The 23101-nt window shown below is 37.7% G+C and overlaps 1 protein-coding gene across 4 annotated transcripts in view; it reads right to left on the minus strand.

The window, feature by feature from the left end:
- The window catches only part of COMMD10 (COMM domain containing 10), a 204428-nt gene that overhangs the window by 175955 nt on the left and 5372 nt on the right, over positions 1–23101 (minus strand). For 3 of the 4 annotated variants that reach the window (XM_059175810.1, XM_059175808.1, XM_059175809.1), the window contains exons 3-4: positions 18703–18813; positions 16512–16667 (exon numbers count right to left, since the gene is read on the minus strand). In XM_059175810.1, the coding sequence (XP_059031793.1) occupies positions 16512–16667; positions 18703–18813 (267 nt within the window). The remainder of the gene's footprint in view (positions 1–16511; positions 16668–18702; positions 18814–23101) is intronic. The other variant, XM_059175811.1, reaches the window with a different exon arrangement.

Raw genomic sequence — 23101 nt, forward strand, 5'->3', positions numbered from 1 at the left:
AAAAATTAATGCAAAAGGGATCATGGGGGCACCCGGGCAGCTCAGTCAGTTAAGTGTCTGTCTTCTGCTCACGCCATGGTGCCAGGGTCTTGGGAGTGAGTCCCACATCAGGCTCCCTATGCAGCGTGTAGTCTACATCTCTCCCTACCCTATCCCATGCTCATGCTGTCTCACTCTCTAACAAATATTAAATAAATAATATTTTTTTTAAAGGTGGGGGGGGGGATCACTGACATAAATAAAAAATATAAAACTATAAACTTCTTGGGGGAAAGAAAATAGCTAAGCCAAGAGTGCTTAAATGGTCTAAGGCAGGTGAAAAAGTTCTGAGACATGACACTAAAAACAAAATCCATTCCAAGAAAAACTGATCATTTGGTCTTCAACAAAATGAAAAATGTTTGCTCTGCAATCGGCCCTATGAGAAGTCAAACTACAGACTAGTAGAAAACATTTGCAAACCACATAGCTGAAAGGATAAGTCTTTAAAATATAGAAACGACTTTCAAAACTTAATAGTTAAAAAAAAAAAAAAAGGAATCCAATTAGAAAATGTGCAAACAGCCTAGAGACATCTCCCTGAAGAGGATATACAGATGGCAAAATAAATACAAGAAAAAAACGTTCAACGTCATTAGTTATCCAAGAAATGCAAATTAAAGCCACAATGAGCTATCACTGCACACCTACCAAAACGATCACAATAAAAAACAGTGACAACTCCAAATGCTGGAAAGGATGCAGAGGAAGTGGATCCTTCATACACTGCTGATGAGAATGCAAAATGATATAGCACTCTGGAAAACTGTTTGAGAGTTTCTTATGAAACTAACCATATAACTACCATACCACCAGGAAACTGCACTCGTGAGTATTTATGCTAGAGAAGTAATTACTTACGCTCATGCAAAAACCTAAACATAAATATCCACGGCAACTTCATTTTTAACCATAAAACTGAAAACAACTCATATCTTTCAAAAGCTATGTACTTAATTAATCTGTTTTTTATATATGCCAGGGAATACTACATAGCAATAAAAAGGAATGAACATTTAATACCTCTAACAACCAGAGGGGAGCTTGGGTGGTTCAAATGGTTAAGCACCTGACTTCTGATTTCAGCTCAGGTCATGATCTCAGGGTCTTGAGATCAAGCCCCGTGTTGAGCTCTGCGCTCAGGGAGGAGTTTGCTTGTGATTCTCTCTCCCCGCTCTCTTTCAGTCCCTCCCTCCACCTCTCTCTCTCAACAAAACAAACCTTCTAACAATCAGAATGAATACCCAGAGAATTATGGTAAATGGAAAAAAAAAGTCAAGCCCAGAACATTGCATACTGTATGATTCCATTTATATTACACTTCTTGAAATCACAGAAACTATAGAAATACCGAAGAAATTAATAATTGCCTAAATGGTGTGGGGTGGGCATAAGAGAAAAGTGGTATGGCCCTAAAAGGTAACATGAGACCAAAGGAAAAAAGAAAAAAGAAAAAGGTAACATGAGGGAACCTCGTGGTAATGAAAATATCCTGTATCTTGACTGTAGGAATGTTACTGTCCTGCTTGTGATGTTGCACTGTATTTAAGCAAGATGTTATCACTGGGGTAAACTGGGTGAAGGGTACATGGAATCTTTCTGTATTACTTCTTCCTACTGCATGTATATCTATCATTATCAAAAGGCTAGTTCACTAGCATGGAGAAGAGGAGAAAGATTATTAATAAATGTACATAATTATGGAAATTCTGCTAAATTCATATTTATACCTCATTCTTAGGTACAAGATTATGGCATTTAAAGAAAACCTACTGCTCTACAAGGTCTCTATAATTCTAAGTGGTTTTTCCATATTCTTTGTTTCCCAAAATTACATGGATAAAAATAAAGCATGAGATAAAGAACTTTTTCCACATCTTTCACACAGGGTAAAAGGGAATTTCTCAATTCAATGTAATATGTTTAATAAGGTTAGCTTCTTTGAAGCCTTTCTCATTATAAATATGTATCACCAAGAAAGCAATACCTGCTGGGAAAATCAATTTCTGAATATATAAAAGGTCATATTCATGATCCTTCAGTAATAGCATGGGTATATGTATGTATATGCAATTAATCTTTATTTAAAATGATAGAGCCAGAGTAATTTTTACATTTGTCTAAAACAGAGAAATTTCCACTTTTTCCATTATAATGTATGGAGATTTACCTCCTCAGGGAACACAGGCCAAAGGACAAAAAAATCCAAATTGACACTACCAATTAAGGAGTACATTTCACTGGAAATGTTCCATATACCGTAAGAGTATACAGATTATTTTCCCTCAGTTAATTTACCTTCTTTGGAAAGAAAAATGCTAACAACTATGAAGAAGGTACTTATTATCAGCTCAAAAAGATTCATTAATCAAATTAGCAAAATGTTACACAGTCTACCATTTGGAGGCTCTCTAGGAAATTTCAAATTTTATTCCCCATTTTTAAGGTGGTTGTGGACAATTTACAATGTTGCATTCTTAAAACGTCCCTGTGGAACTCAGAATGAATTTGCAAGTAGATGAACATTATAAATGGTGATTAAATTACAAAGTAATTTAACAGAAGAAACACAAATGGTTCCCTACTTTTGTCCTAACCAGAGGGAGTACCTAAAGCTCAAAACATAACAAAGTTAAGTCCTCTCATCTGATGGCTAATAACAAGCAATATTTTAGGATTAAGACAAATCTTCAATTTCCAGCGTTTTATCTATGTGGTTTTCTTTATTATGTACATATTTAGCAGCCTAAACACAAGCTTCAATTTGAGAAATAACTTGGTGCTTTCAGGATACTAATGATTCCATTAACTTTAAGAAACCTCCACTTCTTATCAAGAGAATCTGACTTTCATCCTGGTTTTCTATTCATTTTTAAATAGCAATGGCAAAATGATAAAAAGACAGCTTGTGCAAATGGAAAAAAACAAAAACAAAACGTAGTTACCATGAACTGAGATGGAAAAACTACAGTAATAATTTCAAGAGGAAGATCCAAGGATCAGGTTATTTATTTTTTTAATGTTAAGTCTGAGATGCCTATTAGACATCCAATAAAATTATCAAGTAGGCAGGTCCAGGCTAGAGAAAAAAAATTTCATAAGCTAGCATTTAAACCCTGACAACTAGATGAAATGGCCAGGGAAGATGAAAGTGCCAGGGAAGTGAGTCCTGGCAATATGCAAAATTGTGCAAATGAGGAGAAAGTAGCAAATATGACTACAGAAGGCATCCAGAAAGAAGAAAAATCAGGAAGTATGGATCTGCCTTTTATACCATCTTAGGTTCTGGTGACAATCAAAAATGAGTAACTTATAAACTCCGTCCTCAAAATTCCAAGTCTAGTGATGAAGACAAATATGTACAAAAACAATTTTGATGTAACATGTCATTATGTATGTAGAAAATCTGAAGTAATCTACTAAAAAGCTCAGAAACTAGTTCATGATTTTAGGAAAGTTATGGCACACAAGATTATTGTAAAAAATCAACAGTATTTCAAGATAACAGAAACAACTAGAAAATATAAAAAAAATACAATCCCATTTGTATAGCAACCAAAATCATGCTAATGCATAGTGTCATGGTCTGTTCCAGCTGCTATGACAAAATACAACAGACTATATACCTTAATAATAATAAATACTTCTCACAGTTCTGGAGGCTGGAAGTCCAAGATCAGTGTGCCACCACGGTGGTTTGAGGGCTGCTGAATTCTCCATGTTCTCACATGGCAGAAGGAGATAAAGCAGCTCTCTCTGATTTATTTTATAAGGGCATTAATCCTAAATAGTAGGAATCTGGCCCATGAACTATCACCTCCCAAAGGCCCCACCTCCTAATATCATTGCCTTGAAGGTTAAATTTCAACTTATGAATTGTCAGAAGACACAAACATTCAGTCTACAGCACAGGGATACATTTTAACAAAATCTGTGTAAATCCTGGTCACTGAAAAACTACAAAAGTTACTGGAATAAATTAAAGAAAGTACCAGTATATGGAGATATACCATGTTCATGAATTGAAAGTCTTAATATTGTTAAAATGTCAGTTCCACCAAAAGTGATCTACAGATTTAGTGCAATCCAACACAATTCCCAGCAGGCACTTCCTATAGAAATTAACAAGCTGATTCTAAAATTTAAATGGAATGGAAATGACCTAAAAGAGGCAAAGCAGTTTTCTCTCTCTTTTTTTTAAATTTGGAAAAGCTACACTACCTAACTTCAAGATTTATTATAAAGCAACAGAAATAAAGATAATGCACTATTGGCAAAAGAACAGAAATACAGACATATCAATTGACTCTGACAAAGATGCCAAGGTAAATGAGCCTGGAACAACTAGCTATCTCAACAGAAAGAAAACATACAACAACCCCTTCCTAACAGCAACACAGAAATGAACTCAAAATGCATCACAGACCTAAATGTAAGTGCTGAAACCATCAAACTTCTAGAAAGAAAACACAAAAGAAAATCCTTGTCATCCTGGGATAGGCAAAGATATAAAATAGAACATTAAAAGCATTAATCATAGGGGTACCTGAGTGGCTCAGTGGGTTAAAGCCTCTGCCTTCGGCTCAGGTCATGATCTCAGGGTCCTGGGATTGAACCCCACATCAGGCTCTCTGCTCAGCAGGGAGCCTGCTTCCCCCTCTCTCTCTGCCTGTCAAATAAATACATAAAATCTTAAAAAAAAAAAAAAAGCATTAATCATAAAAGAAAAAAAACTGTAAACTGGATTTTACCAAAATTAGAAATTCTGTTCTTCAAATGTCACCATTAAGAAAAAGGAAAGGCAAGCTACCAGGTGATAATATATTCATAATAAATACACCGACAAAGGACTTGTATCCAAACTGTATCAAGAATTCTTATCACTCAATATGAGTAAGACAAAGAAATCTATACAAAAAAAAAAAAAGGGCAAAGATTTGAACAGATCATTCACAAAAGATACACAAATGGCCAAAAAACACATAAAAAGATATTCAACATCTTTAATGTTCACGATCCTTACACCTATTAGAAGGACTAAAATTTAAAAGATTGGAAATAACAAGTGTTGACCAATATGTGAAAAAAAATGACAGGTTGGAATGTAAACTAGTAAAATCGGTTTGGAAAACTGTTTGGTCATTATAGCTGCCCAATCAATCCACCACTAAGTATTCTTCCAAGACAAACGAAAAGATATGTCCGAGGCACCTGGGTGACTCAGTCGGTTAAGCGTCTGCCTTCAGCTCAGGTCACGATCTCACGGTCCTGGGATTGAGCCCCACATGGTGGGGGCGGGGAATGGTAGTGTCTGCTTCTCCCTCTCCCACTCCCCCAGTCAGTGGGGAGTCGGCTTCTCCCTCTCCCACTCCCCTTGCTTATGTACTCTCTCTCTCAAATAAATAAATATCTTAAAAAGAAAAGATATGCCCATATAACAATGTAAACAGGAGTATTAACAGATTTATTCATAACAGCCAAAAACCAGAAACAGCCCAAACATCAGTGGTTTCCTCAAGCCAGGGTTAGGGGAGAGAGGGATGTCCAACAGGCTTGAGGGAACTCTAGAAGGTGATGAAAATGCTCTGTGTTTTGATGACGGGAGTGATCTCCGGAGTGCACATGTTATCAAAATTCCTCAAACTGTACAATTTAAAAGGAAGCAGTTTACACTATGTAAATGATAATGTAATAACATTATGTTTAAAAGATCCAGTGTACTAAAGGTTGTGACCAAAGAATGTGTACATGCAACGGGAGCACATGTCCAGCTGCCCATTCCCACCACTCTCTCTTTGTCATCCTCTAGTCATTGCAAGAACAGGGGACAATAAGCCTCGAGGACCAAACCATACAACCACTTGCGTCCTACAGAAAGAAGCCTCAGTTGTAACGTCTCTAAGTACATGAAGACAATGCCAGGACCTCAGAGATGACTATTAGACCATATGACACAAATATAAGTACACAACCACTTATCATAAAGATGCAGATAAATGTCCTGAATTAATACTGGAGTTACCCTGCACCTGGGTGATGGCCCACCTTGACAAAACACACTGCATAAATCATACTGCAAAGAGCTACATGTTAGGTGATCTTCAGAAGACATCAAAAATCTGAAAGTGACTAAACCAAAGCCCTTCTTTTAATGCTAATGCTACACCAAATCATAATAAGAGGTACAAATGCTTTATTACAAATATCCAACTTAGGGATACCCCCTAACCTATATCCTTAAGTTCAGATGCCACTAAAGTCAACCTCATCTCACTGCAAGGGTGGCATGGAACTTCGTTATATGCCTTGACTCACCAACATGGCCAGAATACCTAATCATGGTCTTCATATCCAAGCTGGAAAGTGATGAGGGAAATCATCAGTGAACCATCCTTCAAACTGTTGGCCACCACTGCCTACTAAGAACATATGAAAATGACAGCATAAGTTTGAGGACACTGAAATGTCATTTGACTAATGCTCTCACAATTGGCAACACTCTGAAAGAGTACATCAACTCGATTTAACAATCTTTGAATACTATGCACATAATAAGACTAATTTTGCTAACAGCATAATTTCTGGCATTAGTAAAATCTTTATTTAATTTGTTAATGGTTCTGGTTTTAGGCAATTATCTATAAAGCAGAGAACACATTTCTGTTTCAAATAAGACTGATTAAGGGTCTCTTAGATCTAAAGCTATTTAAATTGATTGCTGTAATGCAGCTAATGACATCACCTTGTTTTCCTGGAGAATCTCCATTTCAAGCTAAAGCCATTCTTTCTCTATTTCCACTTTGAAAATGGAAAAAATTTAAATGGTTGAGTCAAGGATTCCAGCAAAATTCAAGAGTCATGAAAAAAAAATGAACCACAAAAGGTTTCACAAAGTAAAAACACAAGAGTACTGGGAGGGGTGCCCAGCTGACTCAGTCAAAAGAGCATACAACTCTTGATCTTGGGATCATGAGCTCAAGCCCCATGCTGGAGGTACAGATTACTTAAAATAAATAAATAAACTTTAAAAAAAAAAAGAAGAAGAAGAATACTGGGAAATAAGGGCTCCTGGGTGTGTCTGATTCCTGGTTTCAGCTCAGGTCATGATCTCAGGGTCCCGAGATTGAGCCCCACGCTCAGCGTGGAGTCTGCTTGAGATTCTCTCTCTTCTTCTACCTCTGCCCCTTTCCCACCCATGCTCTCCCACTCTCTAAATAAATCAGCAAATCTTTAAAAAAAAAAAAAAAAGCAAACTAGGAAATAAAAAAGGTATAATCCACAATCTCTTCTTGTTTGTTCTTTCTCCTCCAATAAGTACAAATATCCTTCTTTATAAGAAAACCTAATAAACTGCACTTGAAAAGAGCACAATTTGTAAAGCAGACATATTGTGCAATTACTCATTCAACAACTATTTATTAAGAACCCACTATCTTCCAAGGGCTATTTAAAGTAATGGAAAAACACTAGTGAACAAATGCTCTTGTGGAGCTTAGGGCTCAGTAAGAGACAGAAAATTTAAAAAAATAAATAAAATATGTAACGTTCCAGATGGGAATGAATGTTATGTTAAAAAAAGTAAAGTAATGGGGTGCCTGGGTGGCTCAGTGGGTTAAAAAAAGTAAAGTAAGAAAGTACCATAGACCTGAGGGCCCTTTCCACTATGATGATCAGGGCAAGATTCAACGACAAATGTGACATTAGAACAAACAGCTGGAAAAGGGAATAGACCTCCAGGAGAAGAGCTTCTGAAGTAAAGAGACTGGATGTGACCAAAGTCAGGCAGGTTTAGGACGTTAAGAGGTGAAGGTCAATGAGATAAGGTAGCAAACTGAGGGGGTTATAGATCATGAAGAACCTTAAAAGCAATCACAAGAAATTTAATTTCTATTGTAAAACTCATGGAAAGTCTTTGGTGGATTTGGAGCAAAGATTTAGAATTATAAAAAATCACTTTTAGAGTTCTTAATCTGATAATGGTAGAAAGCCATTTATACCACATTACCCTCCTTACAAGTAAAAATTATAACCACTAGACAAAATATTTTATTTTTCTATTATTTTTTAGAGAATTGGGGAGAGGCAGAGGGCCAGAGAGAGAGAGAATCCTGCTGCTCAGCACAGAGCCCCATGTGGGGCTTGATCTACAACCCTGATATCAAGACCTGAGCCAAAATCAAGATCCAGACGCTTAACCAACTGGGACACCCACGCGCCTCTAGGCAAACTATCTTAAAAACAATGATTTGAAAGCACTGGAGGACAACTAAAAGCAGCTAGAAGTTAAGGGAATTCAACTCATTTATGACAAGAACCACACAAGGCGACAGATTCACATTTATATATGTTTCCCCAATCCATGAAGATGGGTTGCTCAAAGAGAAAGCCTCAGATTTCTCTGGACAGGTCAGCAAACCCATTCTGTGGTACTGACCCAAGAAAAATTAAAATATATATCCACAAAGAGACTTGTACATAAATGTTCACAACAGCCTTATTCACAATAGCCAGAAACTGGAGACAACCCAAAGGTCCATCAACAGGAATATGAATAAACAGTGATATTTTTATAGGGTAAACTACTACTCAGTGACAAAAAAATAAAATAATAAATAAATAAAGGCTACAAGTAACATGAATGAATTCCAAACATTATGTTAGAAGATATGAGTCAGACACATTAGAGTCCATTTACACTGACTCGAAGAACAGACAAAACCAATCTATGGTGACAGAAAGTGAGGGCAAGAATGGAGGAATCGAAACTGGGCATTTTCCAGATAATGGTAATTTTCTTTAATTTGTTATGGATAGTGATAAAATGGGTGTATATAATTTCTGAACTCATAAACCGGACTCTTAAAATCTGGGCATTTTACTACAGGTAAATTGTATTTCAATAAAAAGCAGTAACTAACTCTAGCAGCTTTTAAACCTCACAAACATTCAGTCAATCCCAGCACATGGCAAAAATACGCCTTTCACATGATTCATAACATGCTAACAACTAAAGTACCAACAGGCAGAAATTCAGCTCGTATGTGGACTATAATTACAATAAAATACCTTTCCTGTAAGTGCAGATGATAATGTTAAGAAGTATTTAAGCCTAGAAGTGTTCAAATACACGGTCACAGCCATACACTGTCTTTCAAGATTCAGCTTCATGAAGTATGCTTTTCCTGCCCTCTTTACATAAAGCTATTCATCCATTCATAGAATTCCAAAAGAAATGAAGTAATATGGATATTAAAGAAGATGCTCAAGCAAAATAATACAATAAATTTTATAAATATCAAATCCAAATGCCTACTTTCTTATACTCCATATAAAAAAACACATATTCAACAACACTTAACAATAAATTGGACTATAAAGGCTTAAGGGGAATACATTTTGAGGACTATTAGAGGAACATTATGATCTTAGAAACATTAGCTACCCATTTTTAAATGGAGATTTCTCAAGAACCTGTAAGAAGATATGATGAGATTTCACTGGAGTGTACGATGAAATAAGTAAATACTGTGAATAAGTTTGCCATGTAATTGGTAAAGTTAAGAACACTCTTAATAGGAGAAATTCACGTTAAACCTACTTCAAGCAAATTTAAGTGTCAAATATGTATTTAAAACCTCCCTAACAAACATATAAATGCATTTTTTAAAAAGGAGCAGGCTACTTGGAGAGCTTAAAATATGTCTCACATCTATTTCTCATCATCACATCTGTTACAGAGGAGCAGAGTAAATTTGGAATGTAAAATTATTTGGGGAGGAAAATTATATCATTAAATAAAAATATTCCATAATATCACAGGACACAGAAAAAAAATCACACAGCTAACACCTAGGTGTTACAGTTTAACGGCTTAGGAGTGTGAGTGTGATTAGTTGTGTCAAATCCCAGCTCCTGGCACATTAAGGTCTCAGAAAATAGACAAATTAAGTCAATAATACCTGAAATGTAAATTTTACATTTAGTAGAGTAGGAATATCTGTAAGAGAACTCTAAACAGAATGTCAGAGGAGTAAAATTGAATACAGGATTTAAGTTCTGTCCAAAGGGAAATTCACAATTTAATAAATGTCATCACAGAGGCATTATAACAAAAATGAAGAGAAAGCCGTCTTAGGAGGATGTAGGCAATGCTGATTAAAGAGAAGAAAACAAAACGCAAATAAGTGGTGGTGACATTTCAGTCTCGAGTCTCCAAAGAGATTAAGATAAAGTACATTAAAAAAAAAAGTGAGATGGGATAAAATTTTATAATCCCCTCGATCATATTGGGCAAAAAGCTGCCATTAAGATTAGTTTTCAACCAGCCTCCCACTTACTGGCCCTAAACAGCAAAAGATGAAAAGGGGTGTTTTTAAAAATGAAATTAAAAATAAACACCTAAGATTTTTAACGTATTACTTAATTGAATTTGACTCTTTGAATTTGGAATTATTACCCAGAAATGTCCTCTTGCAAGAACTGCATAGGGAGTTCAGGCGAGTGAGCCCCTAAATTACCCAAAACACAGTCGTTGTAAATACACCTTTGGTTCATTACCTAGGAAGTCTCTGCCATATATTTCTGTTGGAATTTGAATGATGGGCTCTATTTTGACATACAGCCTAAATAGTTATCAGAGCCAAAAAGGAACAGAGCACTCGAGCTGCTAGAGGCAGCATGACTGAAAAGGAACAAGGCTTCAGAAACAGATCTGATTCTCCTGTCAGTTTCACCACAGACCAACTGGGGGGAGGTGGTAAAGTTATATATATGTTGTTTTGTTTTGTTTTTTCCTTATTTTTTGTTTTATTTATTTATTTATTTATTTATTTTGCGAACCCTTGTGTCGAGGGCTGACTTTCAATAGATCTCAGTGAGGGAGCTGCTCTGCTACACAGAAACCCTGATAAAATTCTATTTTATAAGGGTTTATTTTCTTCCTTTTCAAGGATATCATACATGCACACAGAACTATGTAAACCACACCAGCACAGAAACATTGTGCCTGACATGGGAAAACTGTGGCAGCAAACACCTAGGTGGAAATATCGTATGATAGAGCAGGAGTATGACAACTGTGTCAAATCTCAGCTCCGCCACCTGCTCAGCTGCGTGACCCTGAACCAGTTATTTAATCCTTCCAAGCCTCAATTTTAGTTTCAACACAAACTCTAACTATTAAAAGGTTTGACAAGATGCAAAGCACTTAGTCGAGTATTTGGCCCACAATAAACAAAAGAAATGTTTGCTATGATCTTAAGAAAGAACAACAAAGCTGGAGGTATCACACTTCCAGATTTCAAGATATACTGCCAAGCTGTGGTAACCAAAACAGTATGGTACTGGCTAAAAACCAGACACAGAGATCAACGGAACAGAACAGAGAGCGCAGAAAGCAACCCACACATACGGTCAACGAACCTATGACAAAGGAGGCAAGAACAGACAATGGGGAATAGGCAGTGTCTTTGATACATGGCGCCAAGCAAGCTGGACAGCGACACGAGAAAGAATGAACCTGGACCACTTTCTCCGACCGTACACAAAAATAAACTCAAAATGCATTAAAGACCTCAATGTGAAACATATAATCAAAAAATTTTCAGAAGCCAGTAAATATATCTGACATCAGCCATAGCAACTTTTCTTTTTTATAGTTGTATCTCTTTAGGCAAGAGAAATAAAAACAAAAATAAACTACTGGGTTCCCTGTCCAGCGGGGAGTCTGCTCCTCTCTCTCTCTCTCCCCCTCTGCCCCTAATCCTGCTCATGCTCTCTCACTCACTCACTCTCTCTCTCAAAATAAAATAAATAAAATCCTTAAAAAAATTAACTAATTAATTAAATACTGGAAACATGGCAGGATGTTTAGGCTTGCAAGTTCTACTTAACATCATATTAAAAGACCTACTTAATGCAATAGGGTAAAAAAAAAAAACAATAAAAAGCTGAACAAAACAAATAAAAGCTGAACAGACTGGAAAAGAAGAAATGAACTATCTCTATTCACGGACAACATAACTATAAAGAAAATCACAAGGAACCCACAAAAAAACTGCTCTAACTAATTAATGAGTTTATCAAGGTTACAGAATACAAGGTCAATATACAAAAATCAATTGTGTTTCTACATACTAGCAATAAACAACTAAAAACCAGAATCTTAAAAATACTACCATTTATAACAACTCCAAAAACAAGAACTACTTAGGCACAAGTCTAACAAAGTATGTGCAGGATCTGTACTCTGAAAAATGAACAAAACTGATATAAAAAATCAAAGAGAACCTAAATACATGGAGAGTTATACTCAATATGGCTAAGAAACCATTTTTCCCCAAAGTAATCTATACATTTAACATAATTTCCATCAAACTCCCAGCTGGATTTTTTTTTTTTAAAGATTTTATTTATTTATTTGACAGACAGAGATCACAGGTAGGCAGAGAGGCAGGCAGAGAGAGAGGGGGAAGCAGGCTCCCTGCTGAGCAGAGAGCCCGATGTGGGGCTCGATCCCAGAACCCTGGGATCATGACCTGAGCTGAAGGGAGAGGCTGTAACCCACTGAACCCAGGTTCCCCCCAGCTGGATTTCTTTGTAGATCTAGAAAACTTGCTTTTCAAATTTATATGAAAAGTCAAAGAAACTAGAATATGCAAAACAATTATGATAAAACCCAAAGTTAGCAGACTTACAGTTCCTGATGTGAAGGCTTACTACAAAGCTAGAGTAATTAAAGCAGTATGATATAGGCATAGACAAAGAGATCAATGGAACCAAACACAAAAGTCCAGAGAAAGACTAACACAAATACATCAAATAATTTTTGACAAAGGGGCCAAGGCAATTCAGTGACAAAAGGATGTTATCAATAAATTATGCTGCATGTGCATAAGTGAACATCTAAAATGAGCAACTATATGCAGAAAAAAGGAAATTTAATCTGCACGTTATACCAAATTAACTCAAAATGGATCTTATAGCTAAATGTAAAACATAAACCTATAAAAAAGAAGAAAACAAAGAGAAAATCTTTGTGACACTGCATTAGGCTACAAATTCTTAGATACAAAACCAAAAGCAGTAGTGATAAAAGAAAACTGAGAAGTCAAACTTCATCAAAATTAAAAGACTTTATTCTGCAAAAGCCACTGCTAAGAAAATGAAAACCTATGGACAAGGAGAAAGTATCTCCAAACCCGCTGGAGAAAGGAAACACACCCCGAATATATAAAAAACTCAAAAACTCAACGGAAAGAAAACAAACACCCTCCCCACATTTTAACAACCTAGAGCAAAAGCATTCCCATACATTCTGTGTGCTGGGATTTACACCTGACTGTCCTTTAAATTACTATCATGGAACTTCCTTATCTGTCACAGTGTGAAAATAACAAGCAAAAGATCTAAACAGACATTTTACCCATGAAGATATATGGAGACAAGCAAGCACATAAGAAGAACCCGAATTGCCAAGGAAATGATGAAAAAGAAAAACAAAGCTGGGGGCATCACGTTGCCTGATTTCAAGCTCTATTACAAAGCTGTGATCACCAAGACAGCATGGTACTGGCACAAAAACAGACACACAGATCAACTGAACAGAATAGAGAGCCCAGAAATGGACCCTCAAATCTAGGGTCAACTCATCTTCAACAAAGCAGGAAAAAATAATCAATAGAAAAAAAACAATCTCTTCAAAAAATGGTGCTGGGAAAATTGGACAGCCACATGGAGAAGAATGAAACTCGACCATTCTCTTACACCGTACACAAAGATAAACTCAAAATGGACGAAAGGCCTCAGTGTGAGATAAGAATCCATCAAAATCCTAGAGCAGAACACAGGTAGTAACCTCTTCAACATCAGCCACAGCAAGTTCTTTCAAGACACATCTCCAAAGGCAAGAGAAACAAAAGCAAAAATGAACTTTTGGGACTTCATCAAGATAAAAAGCCTCTGCACAGCAAAGGAAACAGTCAACAAAACGAAGAGGCAATCCACAGAATGGGAGAAAATATTTGCAAACGACACTATATACAAGGGGCTGATATCCAATATCTATAAAGAACTCCCCAAATTCAACATCCAAAAAACAATTAATCGAGTCAAACAATGGTCAGAAGACATGAACACTTCTCCAAAGAAGACATACAAATGGCTAACAGACACATGAAAAAAGGTTCATCATCATTAGCCATCAGGGAGATTCAAATCAAAACCACATGGAGATACTACCTTACATCAGTTAGAATGGCAAAAACTGACAAGGCAAGAAAACAACAGATGTTGGAGAAGTTGTGGACAAAGGGGAACCCTCTTACACTGTTGGTGGGAATGCAAGTTGGTGCAGCCACTTTGGAAAACGGTGTAGAGGTTCCAAAAAAATTAAAAATAGAGCTTCTCTCTGACTCAGCAATTGTACAACTGGGTATTTACCCCAAAGATACAGATGTAGTGAAAAGAAGGGCCATATGCAACCCAATGTTCATAGCAGCAATGTTCACGACAGCCCAAGTGTGCCCTTCAACAGACAAATGGATAAAGATGATGTGGTCCATATATACAACCATCAGAAAGGATGAATACGCAGCTTTTGCATCAACATGGATGAAACTGGAGGAGATTATGCTGAGTGAAGTAAGTCAAGCAGAGAAAATCAATTACATGGTTTCACTTATCTGTGGAACATAAGGAATAGCATGGAGGACATTAGGAGAAGCAAGGGAAAAATGAAGGCGGGGGGGATTGGAAGGGGAGATGAACCATGAGAGACTACGGACTCCAGGAAACAAACTAAGGGTTTTAGAAGGGAAGGGGTAGGGGGATGGCTTGGCCTGGTGATCGGCATTAAGGAGGGCATGGATGGCATGGAACAATGGGTATTATACTCTAGCCATAAATCATGGAGCACTACCTCTAAAATTAATGATGTACTACATGTATGTAATGATGTACTACTTTATGTTGGGTAAACATAATTAAGAAAAAAGATCATCCACTTAATTTGTTACTAGGAAAATACAAATTAAAAACACAAAATACCACTACAAACCTTAGTAGAATAGCTTTGATAAAAGCAACTGACAATACCAAGTAGTGACGGGTACAGGAACTCTCAGGGAACACGGGGAGAATACGCAGTAATACCCATCCTTCACAGGTCCTTACAAAACCACTTCCCAGCTGGTTTTGCAATGCCATTTTTCCCTGATGCTGCCGAAGACATCACAAGGAAACCACAGACTAATCTCTTTTAAGAACACAGACAGAAAAATTTTTAACAAAATATTAGCAAGCCAAATAGCAACATATAAAAGGACGATACTCCACAGGCAAGTGAGATTGATCCCAGGAAGACAGAGTGGGATGTAAACCTGAAAATCAGTTATGTAATAGAACCTACTGGGAGAAAAAGGTCAAAATCTCTATGATCCTCTTAACCTCCGCTGAGTAAAGGTTACTGAAGAGCTCTGAAACACAGCTGTTGTGTTTGCCTCAAACCATTGACTTCGTTCCCTAATTGGTGCTCAACAAATACTGAATATATTCTGTGAGGCACTAACACAGACATACAGAAACAAACTAATTCTGAGATTCAGTTAAAATGCTGGAAGTCGTACACTAGGGTACGCAATTAAAAAGAAAAAACAAGGGGCGCCTGGGTGGCTCAGTGGGTTAAAGCCTCTACCTTCGGCTCAGGTCATGGTCTCAGGGTCCTGGGATGGAGCCCCGCATTGGGCTCTCTGCTCGGAGGGGAGCCTGCTTCCCCCACCCTCTCTGCCTGACTCTCTGACTACTCACAAGTAGTCTCTGTCAAATAAATGAAATCTTTAAAAAAAAAAAAAAGAAAGAAAAGAAAAAAGAAAAAACAACTCTGCCCCAGTACTCAGGGGGGAAAAAGGAGAACTGTCTCATTCTTTTTTTTTTTTTTTTAAGATTTTATTTATTTATTTGACAGAGAGAGACACAGAGAGAGAGGGAACACACGCAGGAGGAGTGGGAGAGGGAGACTGAGCAACCCAGGCATCCTGGACTGTCTCATTCCTATTCTGAAGTCACAGAGGCAAATTTTAAACTGGCAAGTAAAACTAAGTCATACTCTGGCAGCCAATATGTCTGGAAATAATTTTATAGGAATACATACTGTATATACTTTCTTTTTCCTAACTATCTCTCTATAAAACATTACTACCTTTAAAACCCTTAAGATACAACGATGTTTACATTCTTTTTTTTTTTTTTTAAGATTTTACTTATTTATTTGACATAGAGAGAGAGATCACAAGTAGGTGGAGAAGCAGGCAAACAGAGAGGGGGAAGTAGGCTCCCCGCTGAGCAGAGAGCCTAATGAAGGGTTTGATCCTGGGACCCTGAGACCATGACCTGAGCCAAAGGCAGAGGCTTAACCCACTGAGCCTCCCAGGCACCCTGACGTTTGTCATTCTTATTGGCATAGGAGAGTCCTCTACCTTGTGGGGAGCAAGAATCCTCTGCCTGAATTTTTCAATGGTCTCTTGACCCATAGAAGACCAAGCACTGCTGAATGCCTCTGCTTTGTCTTGTGTGAGATGAATGGCCTCTAACTGCTGCTGCAAAGCTGCTGGCTTCACGTTGTGATACACCGCCTATGCAAGAGGAAAAAAAAAAAAAATCATATATATCCCCAATATTCACACAGAGACCTCGGATTATAACCAAATACAAAATTATTTCTAAATGACTTAAATTAAAAGAATATTTCCTATTTTATTGTAGATCTTTTTTCTTGTTTTACCAATAATAATATACACAACTGGAAGATGCAGGGTTGAAAGGCCTAAACTATTCAGGCTACACGTCTCCACTTTTGCCTCTGTTTTAAGTAATCCTAATACCACTTAACGCAAAAACTTCTCTGCTTTAGCTGTGCAAATGGTACCCTAATTAAATTATCATTTCCTTATTTCACTTAACAATGTCAAAGAACTGTTTCAGGCTCAGTCGGTTAGGTATCTCCCTTGAGCTCAGGTCATGAACTCAGGGTTGTGGGATAGAGCCCCAAGCTGGGCTCCACATTCAGGAGGGAGTCTGCTTGCAATTCTCTCTCTCCCTCTGCTCGCCCTCCACCCCATTCATGCTCTCTCTCTCTCCCTCTCTCAAATAAATAAATCTTTAAAACAAACAAAAAACAAAGAAATGTACAACAACTAACAAAAATTTTTCCAAGAAGCACTTTCTCAAAACTACCTTCATGTGTCAACTTCCTAAGTACTACATAATAAAATATTATAAACATTTCTAATAACAACAGTTCTATTTCTTAATCTAATTCTGGAACAAATTTCTCTTCAACCCCATGTTTCTCTGTCCTTTACTATTAGTAAAAGCTCCCCAGGGTTAAGAACAGTAATCATCTTAGTATCTGTAATCTGTACAAGGCTGTATGAAGTAGATGCCTGGGAGCTTGTCTTCCTAAACAGTGTCTGTTCACTAAAAGGCTTATGAAACTACAGTACTATTTAAACTTTTGTTTTTTGAAGATTTTATTTATTTATTTGACAGAGAGAGAGAGCACAAGTAGGCAGAGAGGGAGGCAGGGGGTGGGGGGTAGCAGGCCTCCTGCTGAGCAAAGAGCCCGATGTGGGACTCGATCCCAAGACCCTGAGATCATGACTTGAGCCGAAGACAGAGGCTTAACCCACTGAGCCACCCAGGTGCCCCTATTTAAGCTTTAATTTCACAAATATTCTACCAAGTCAACCTTCAGGAATTTACAGAGACTCTAATTTAAGCCCCGCAATGTGCTTGGTTTATAGAAGATGAGCTAAAGATATGATAGGTCCCTCACAAATTCAAAAGCTAGAGAAGGCTGACACACAGGAAATGATGAAAGAATAATGATGTGCTCCACTCTGATGAGCCAAGGATAAAAGGAATCCGAAGTAGGGGATGAATGCCAAGTGTAAGGGTCATGGCAGCAGTGAGAAGAGATGGGACTTCAACAGAAGCTTAGTGCACTGAACACAGACAAAAGCAAGGGAAGCAAAATGGAAGCTCAGTAAGAAGAACTTGACAAAAGCCCTTTGACAACTACTTCTCTTCTAAATGTTTTATTTATCATCCTAGTTAAAGAAATCCCCCAAAATCATTGTTCTTAAATAAGAGGTGTTTGTTTCTCCAAGTTATCACACCAAGTAACAATGAATAAAAATGTTTTATACCTGTCTCAAGTCAATGAAGTCTTGAGTCATGCTGTCAAATACTTTACTTATGCTACCCAACATTCAGATTTTTGGAAGAACACAATACTGTAGAAAAAACCCATACATTCAATTTTTAGTTTTTAAGATTTTATTTATTTATTTGACAGACAGAGATCACAAGCAGGCAGAGAAGCAGGCAGGGAGAGAGAGGGGGAAGCAGGCTCCCTGCTGAGCAAAAAGCCCGATAGGGGGCTCGATCCCAGGACCCTGGGACCCTGAAGACAGAGGCTTTAACCCACTGAGCCACCCAGGTGCCCCCTCAATTTTTTCTTTTAATACATTAAAATTCTCAATTAGAATACATCCACAGCTCCCATCTGTACACTTTTTTTGAAGAAATAAAATGTTACAGCTACCAAAGTGGTTCAAATCTGCAGTAAACAAGCCATGGTTACAAAATTTGGGGCACTTGGAATACCTGTTCTAAAATGAACGAGATTGTTTCGAGAACCAGATGAAGATCTTGTTTCTCCAGAGAAAACGCAGCCTGAAGTTTTTCTTCTTCTTCTTCACTGAAACTGTTCTCAGCCTAGAACATAAAAAACAAGCTAGTAGCCCACATCAGGTATTCAAAACTTAAAACACTTGACAGAAGAGTCCCTGAAGATTCATATATTCATACATGGATGAGAAACGGAAAGGAGAAGTGTTTGTAAATTTCAGTATCTCAAAATCACAGTAGAATTGGAGAGTTGGATCACGCCAAATCAAGCTCATTTTGAATTTAAAAAAAGACATTAAGTTCTATGATTTACAGGAGATGGAAACTAACTGTAAATACCAAAAGAAATGGACATTTAGAAAAAATACTAGAACGTAAAACCCCAAAACGTTAATAACAATTAATAGGAATGTCCATCTTCCTCACGCATATATATTTACTGAGTATTTATTACGTGCTATAAAGTTCACGTCCTCAAGTATACAATACTCAAGTTAGAACGGCACATAAAAACAAATATTCAAGTAATTTTCATTTTGAGGAGTTCTGCAAAAATGTGGGTTATGACAAGAGCATCTATAAAGCAGGAAATTAAGTCTTTTTTAGAATTTTAATACATATTTTCCAAAATCTCTATATTATGCATTAACTTTATAACCAATATATCAAAGATAGTTAGCCACCTGAGTAGAATCTCTGCCTAGTCTCCTTTCTTTCATATCCAAAATAATCTCCTTGGTCTAAACACACTGGTCTAGTAAGTATGAAAAATGTACACTACTAGAACAACTTTAAAATAAAAAGAACTACTTCATCCACACATACTAAAAACACCTTTCCATGCAGCTGCCTCTCCCTAACAGCAACATGGAGAAATTTCAGAAGTTCCTCGAGTACTTGCCTGGACAGCTTGAATGAGGTACACTTAGACGGCTATTGAACAGAAGCAACACTGGAACTTGAAGCAAGCGTATTTTGGAAGGCCAGTCGCCAGAACTCCCAGCCCCTACTACCTGTTTTACAACTGAGAAAATAGTGAACTGAATTTGGCCAAAAGGCCCATCACTTATCTCAAAGCAATATTCTGACTTAAAAGTTTCAGCATTTCTGTGACTACCATATATCTTCGTGAAATAATGACCTATGGTACCAGATTTTAACAATATGTGAAATATAGCAATGATATTACATACATATAACCACTGAACCACATGTTGCATTAAATTCAATGGATATTTATAGTTTAACTTCCAAGTTAGTCCACTGGATTCCTTTTAACATACATCAAGTAAGCTGCTTTGACAAAATAGTATTAGTGATTGAGCAGGTAGAAAAATAAACTTCAGTGTCCCCAATATGTATAAGGAAGATAAAATATGTATAAAAGATACACCACTGGGTGGCTCAGTGGGTTAAAGCCTCTGCCTTCGGCTCAGGTCATGATCCCAGGATCCTGGGATCAAGCCCCGCATCAGGCTCTCTGCTCGGCGGGAGCCTGCTTCCTCCTCTCTCTCTGCCTGCCTCTCTGCTGCTTGTGGATCTCTGTCAAATAAATGAATAAAATCTTAAAAAAAAAAAAAAAAAAAGATACACCAGGACGCCTGGGTGGCTCAGTGGGTTCAAGGCTCTGCCTTCCGCTCAGGTCATAATCTCAGGGTCCTGGGATCAAGTCCCGCATTGGGCTCTCTGCTCAGTGGGGAGACTGCTTCTCCCTCTCTCTCTGCCTGCCTCTCTGACTACCCGTGATCTCTGTCAAATAAATAAATAAAATCTTAAAAAATAAATAAATAAATAAACAAAAATAAATTAAAAAGATATACCAAAAAAAAGAGAGAGAGAGACACTCTCAAGATTTTCAAGGACTTAATTAATAAAGTGGTGTGGAGTGAAGGGCTACGAGGAAATATTTATCTTCCCCTATCCACAAGGGGAACACAAGTCATGCAACCTTCAAATAAGGTGGAGCTTAAAATATGGGAGCTTAAGAGCAAACAGAGAATACAGCTATACACGAAGTTCAAACAGAGAGTCAACACCTTGCTCCAAAAACAACCTTGGGTAGATAAATATCAAACATTAAGTACCTCTATTTGTTTCCAAAACAGCAGCCATTTCACTTATCTCTCTACCAAAAACACCCCCCCATACCTAGGAGTAAAAGAGAAGGTAAAAGAGACACATTCTTTTTTATCCTCTCAATGCGAAAAAATTAAAGCCCAGGTTTATAAAATTAGAGAATGAGTGTCCAAGAAACTTAAATTTTAAAAATGGAAAGTGACTGCTAATTTTTTTCTACATGTTTAAAGAGAGTAGACCACACACACACACACACACACACGCAGAAAGGAAAAACAACACATAAAGAATACAAGGTAGGGGCACCTGGGTGGCTCAGTGGGTTAAAGGCTCTGCCTTCGACTCAGGTCATGATCTCAGGGTCCTGGGATCAAGCCCCACATCGGGCTCTACGCTCAGCAGGGAGCCTGCTTCCTCCTCTCTCTCTGCCTGCCTCTCTGGGGCTTGTGATCTCTGTCTGTCAAATAAATGAATAAAATCTTTAAAAAAAAAAAAAAAAAAAGGGATGCCTGGGTGGCTCAGTAGGTTAAGCCGCTGCCTTCGGCTCAGGTCATGATCCCAGGGTCCTGGGATTGAGTCCCGCATCGAGCTCCTTGATCAGCAGGGAGCCTGCCTCTCTCTCCGCCTCTGCCTGCCTCTCTGCCTTCTTGTGTGCTTTCTCTCTCTCTCTGACAAAAAAAAAAAAATCTTTAAAAAAAAAAAAAAAAGAATGCAAGGTAGTACTATATAGATTCACATGAAACGATCTCTGATAAAAGTGGTAAGTGAAGAAGATACACAAAAACACACAAACTACACATTTCTAAGTGTATGCACTTGTATGTATGCATATGTGTATTTACTAACACATGGAAAAAGATCTGTAATAGAAACCAAATTGGTGAAGGCTACCCCTGAGAAGGAGTGGTGGTTTTATGATACCTGAAAATTCTTTAGCACTCCTCCCTTCAAAAGATGGAGCCTAATTTCTTTCCCTTGAATGTAATCCAGGCTTAGTGAATTACTCCTAACAAAAAGAATATGGGGTGCCTGGGTGGCTCAGTTGTTGAGCGTTGGCCTTCGGCTCAGGTCATGATCCTGGGTCCTGGGATCGACCCCAGCATCGGGCTCCCTGCTCAGTGGGGAACCTGCTTCTCCCTCTCCCACTTCCCCTGCTTGTGTTCCCTCTCTCACTTATGTCTCTCTCTGTCAAATTAAATCTTTAAAAAAAAAAAAGAATATAGTAAAAGTGAAGCTATGTGTTATCCCAGGCGAGTTCATAAAAAGGACACACCTCCCTCTTTTGGGTCACTGGTTCTGGATGAAGTCAACTTCCATGTCGAGAGGAAAGGCTTGTGTAGCAAGTAACTGAGGCCTCCCACCAGGCAGCCATAATGGAAAGAAATCCTCCAACGCCAGCCAAACCTTCAGTTACAGCAGCCCAAACAACATCTGACAGCACCCTCACCAGAACCCCGAGCCAGAATCACCCAGCCAAGCCACCCTAAATTCCTGACCTACAGGGACTGTGAGTATAATAAATGTTGATTGTTTATTTCAAGGTGCTAAGTTTTGAGTTAACTTGTAGTTCAGCAACAGATAACTAATACAGGGGAGAATTAAGATGGATTAGGAAGGCCAAAGTTAACTAAGGGGGCATTTCAGTTTGCCATACTACTTAAATTTCTTAAAAGAAACTTATTCAGAAGCTACGGAATTTAAAACTTATTAAGATGCTTAAATTAAGCACTATGAGAATTTTGAACTAGAAGGGCACAAAAGAAGCAACTAAAAAATCCCTTTTTCCAACTTTTTGGTTTTTTTTCTTTTTTGAAGAATTCATTTTCTTAATATGTGATGAGAAAACTAACCTCAGTTGAAATCAGATCACATTCTTTAGAAAAGGAGAGCTGTCTTCTATTCTATGAACATAGGATATTATCTAAATAATTATGAAAGTAGTCAGCTTTTAAAAACTCAGAGCATGGATTCAGAGACAGAGCAGCCCACTGTCCAGAGCCCAAGCTCTGACTCACGTTCAAAGTCATACATACACACAAAGACCTCCGTGAAAGAACACACGGTACTAGTATTCTGGAAATACCGTAATTGAAAGAGCATATATATTGTTCTTACCCAATAAACCAATTTGTAAGAAGCTTTTCATCTTACAGTAACTACAAAATAAATATATTTGCAGAGATTAAGTGCCCTTTACTTTTTGATCCACATAGGCGGGGCAAATGCTCCTTCGCGTAAGAATCTCCTACACACAAGACACGTAAAGGCACAGGCATTAAATGCCCGCAGCACCCTCCAT

The sequence above is a fragment of the Mustela lutreola genome, chromosome 5 (genome assembly GCF_030435805.1).
Source record: "Mustela lutreola isolate mMusLut2 chromosome 5, mMusLut2.pri, whole genome shotgun sequence".
NCBI classification, from domain to species: Eukaryota; Metazoa; Chordata; class Mammalia; order Carnivora; family Mustelidae; genus Mustela; species Mustela lutreola.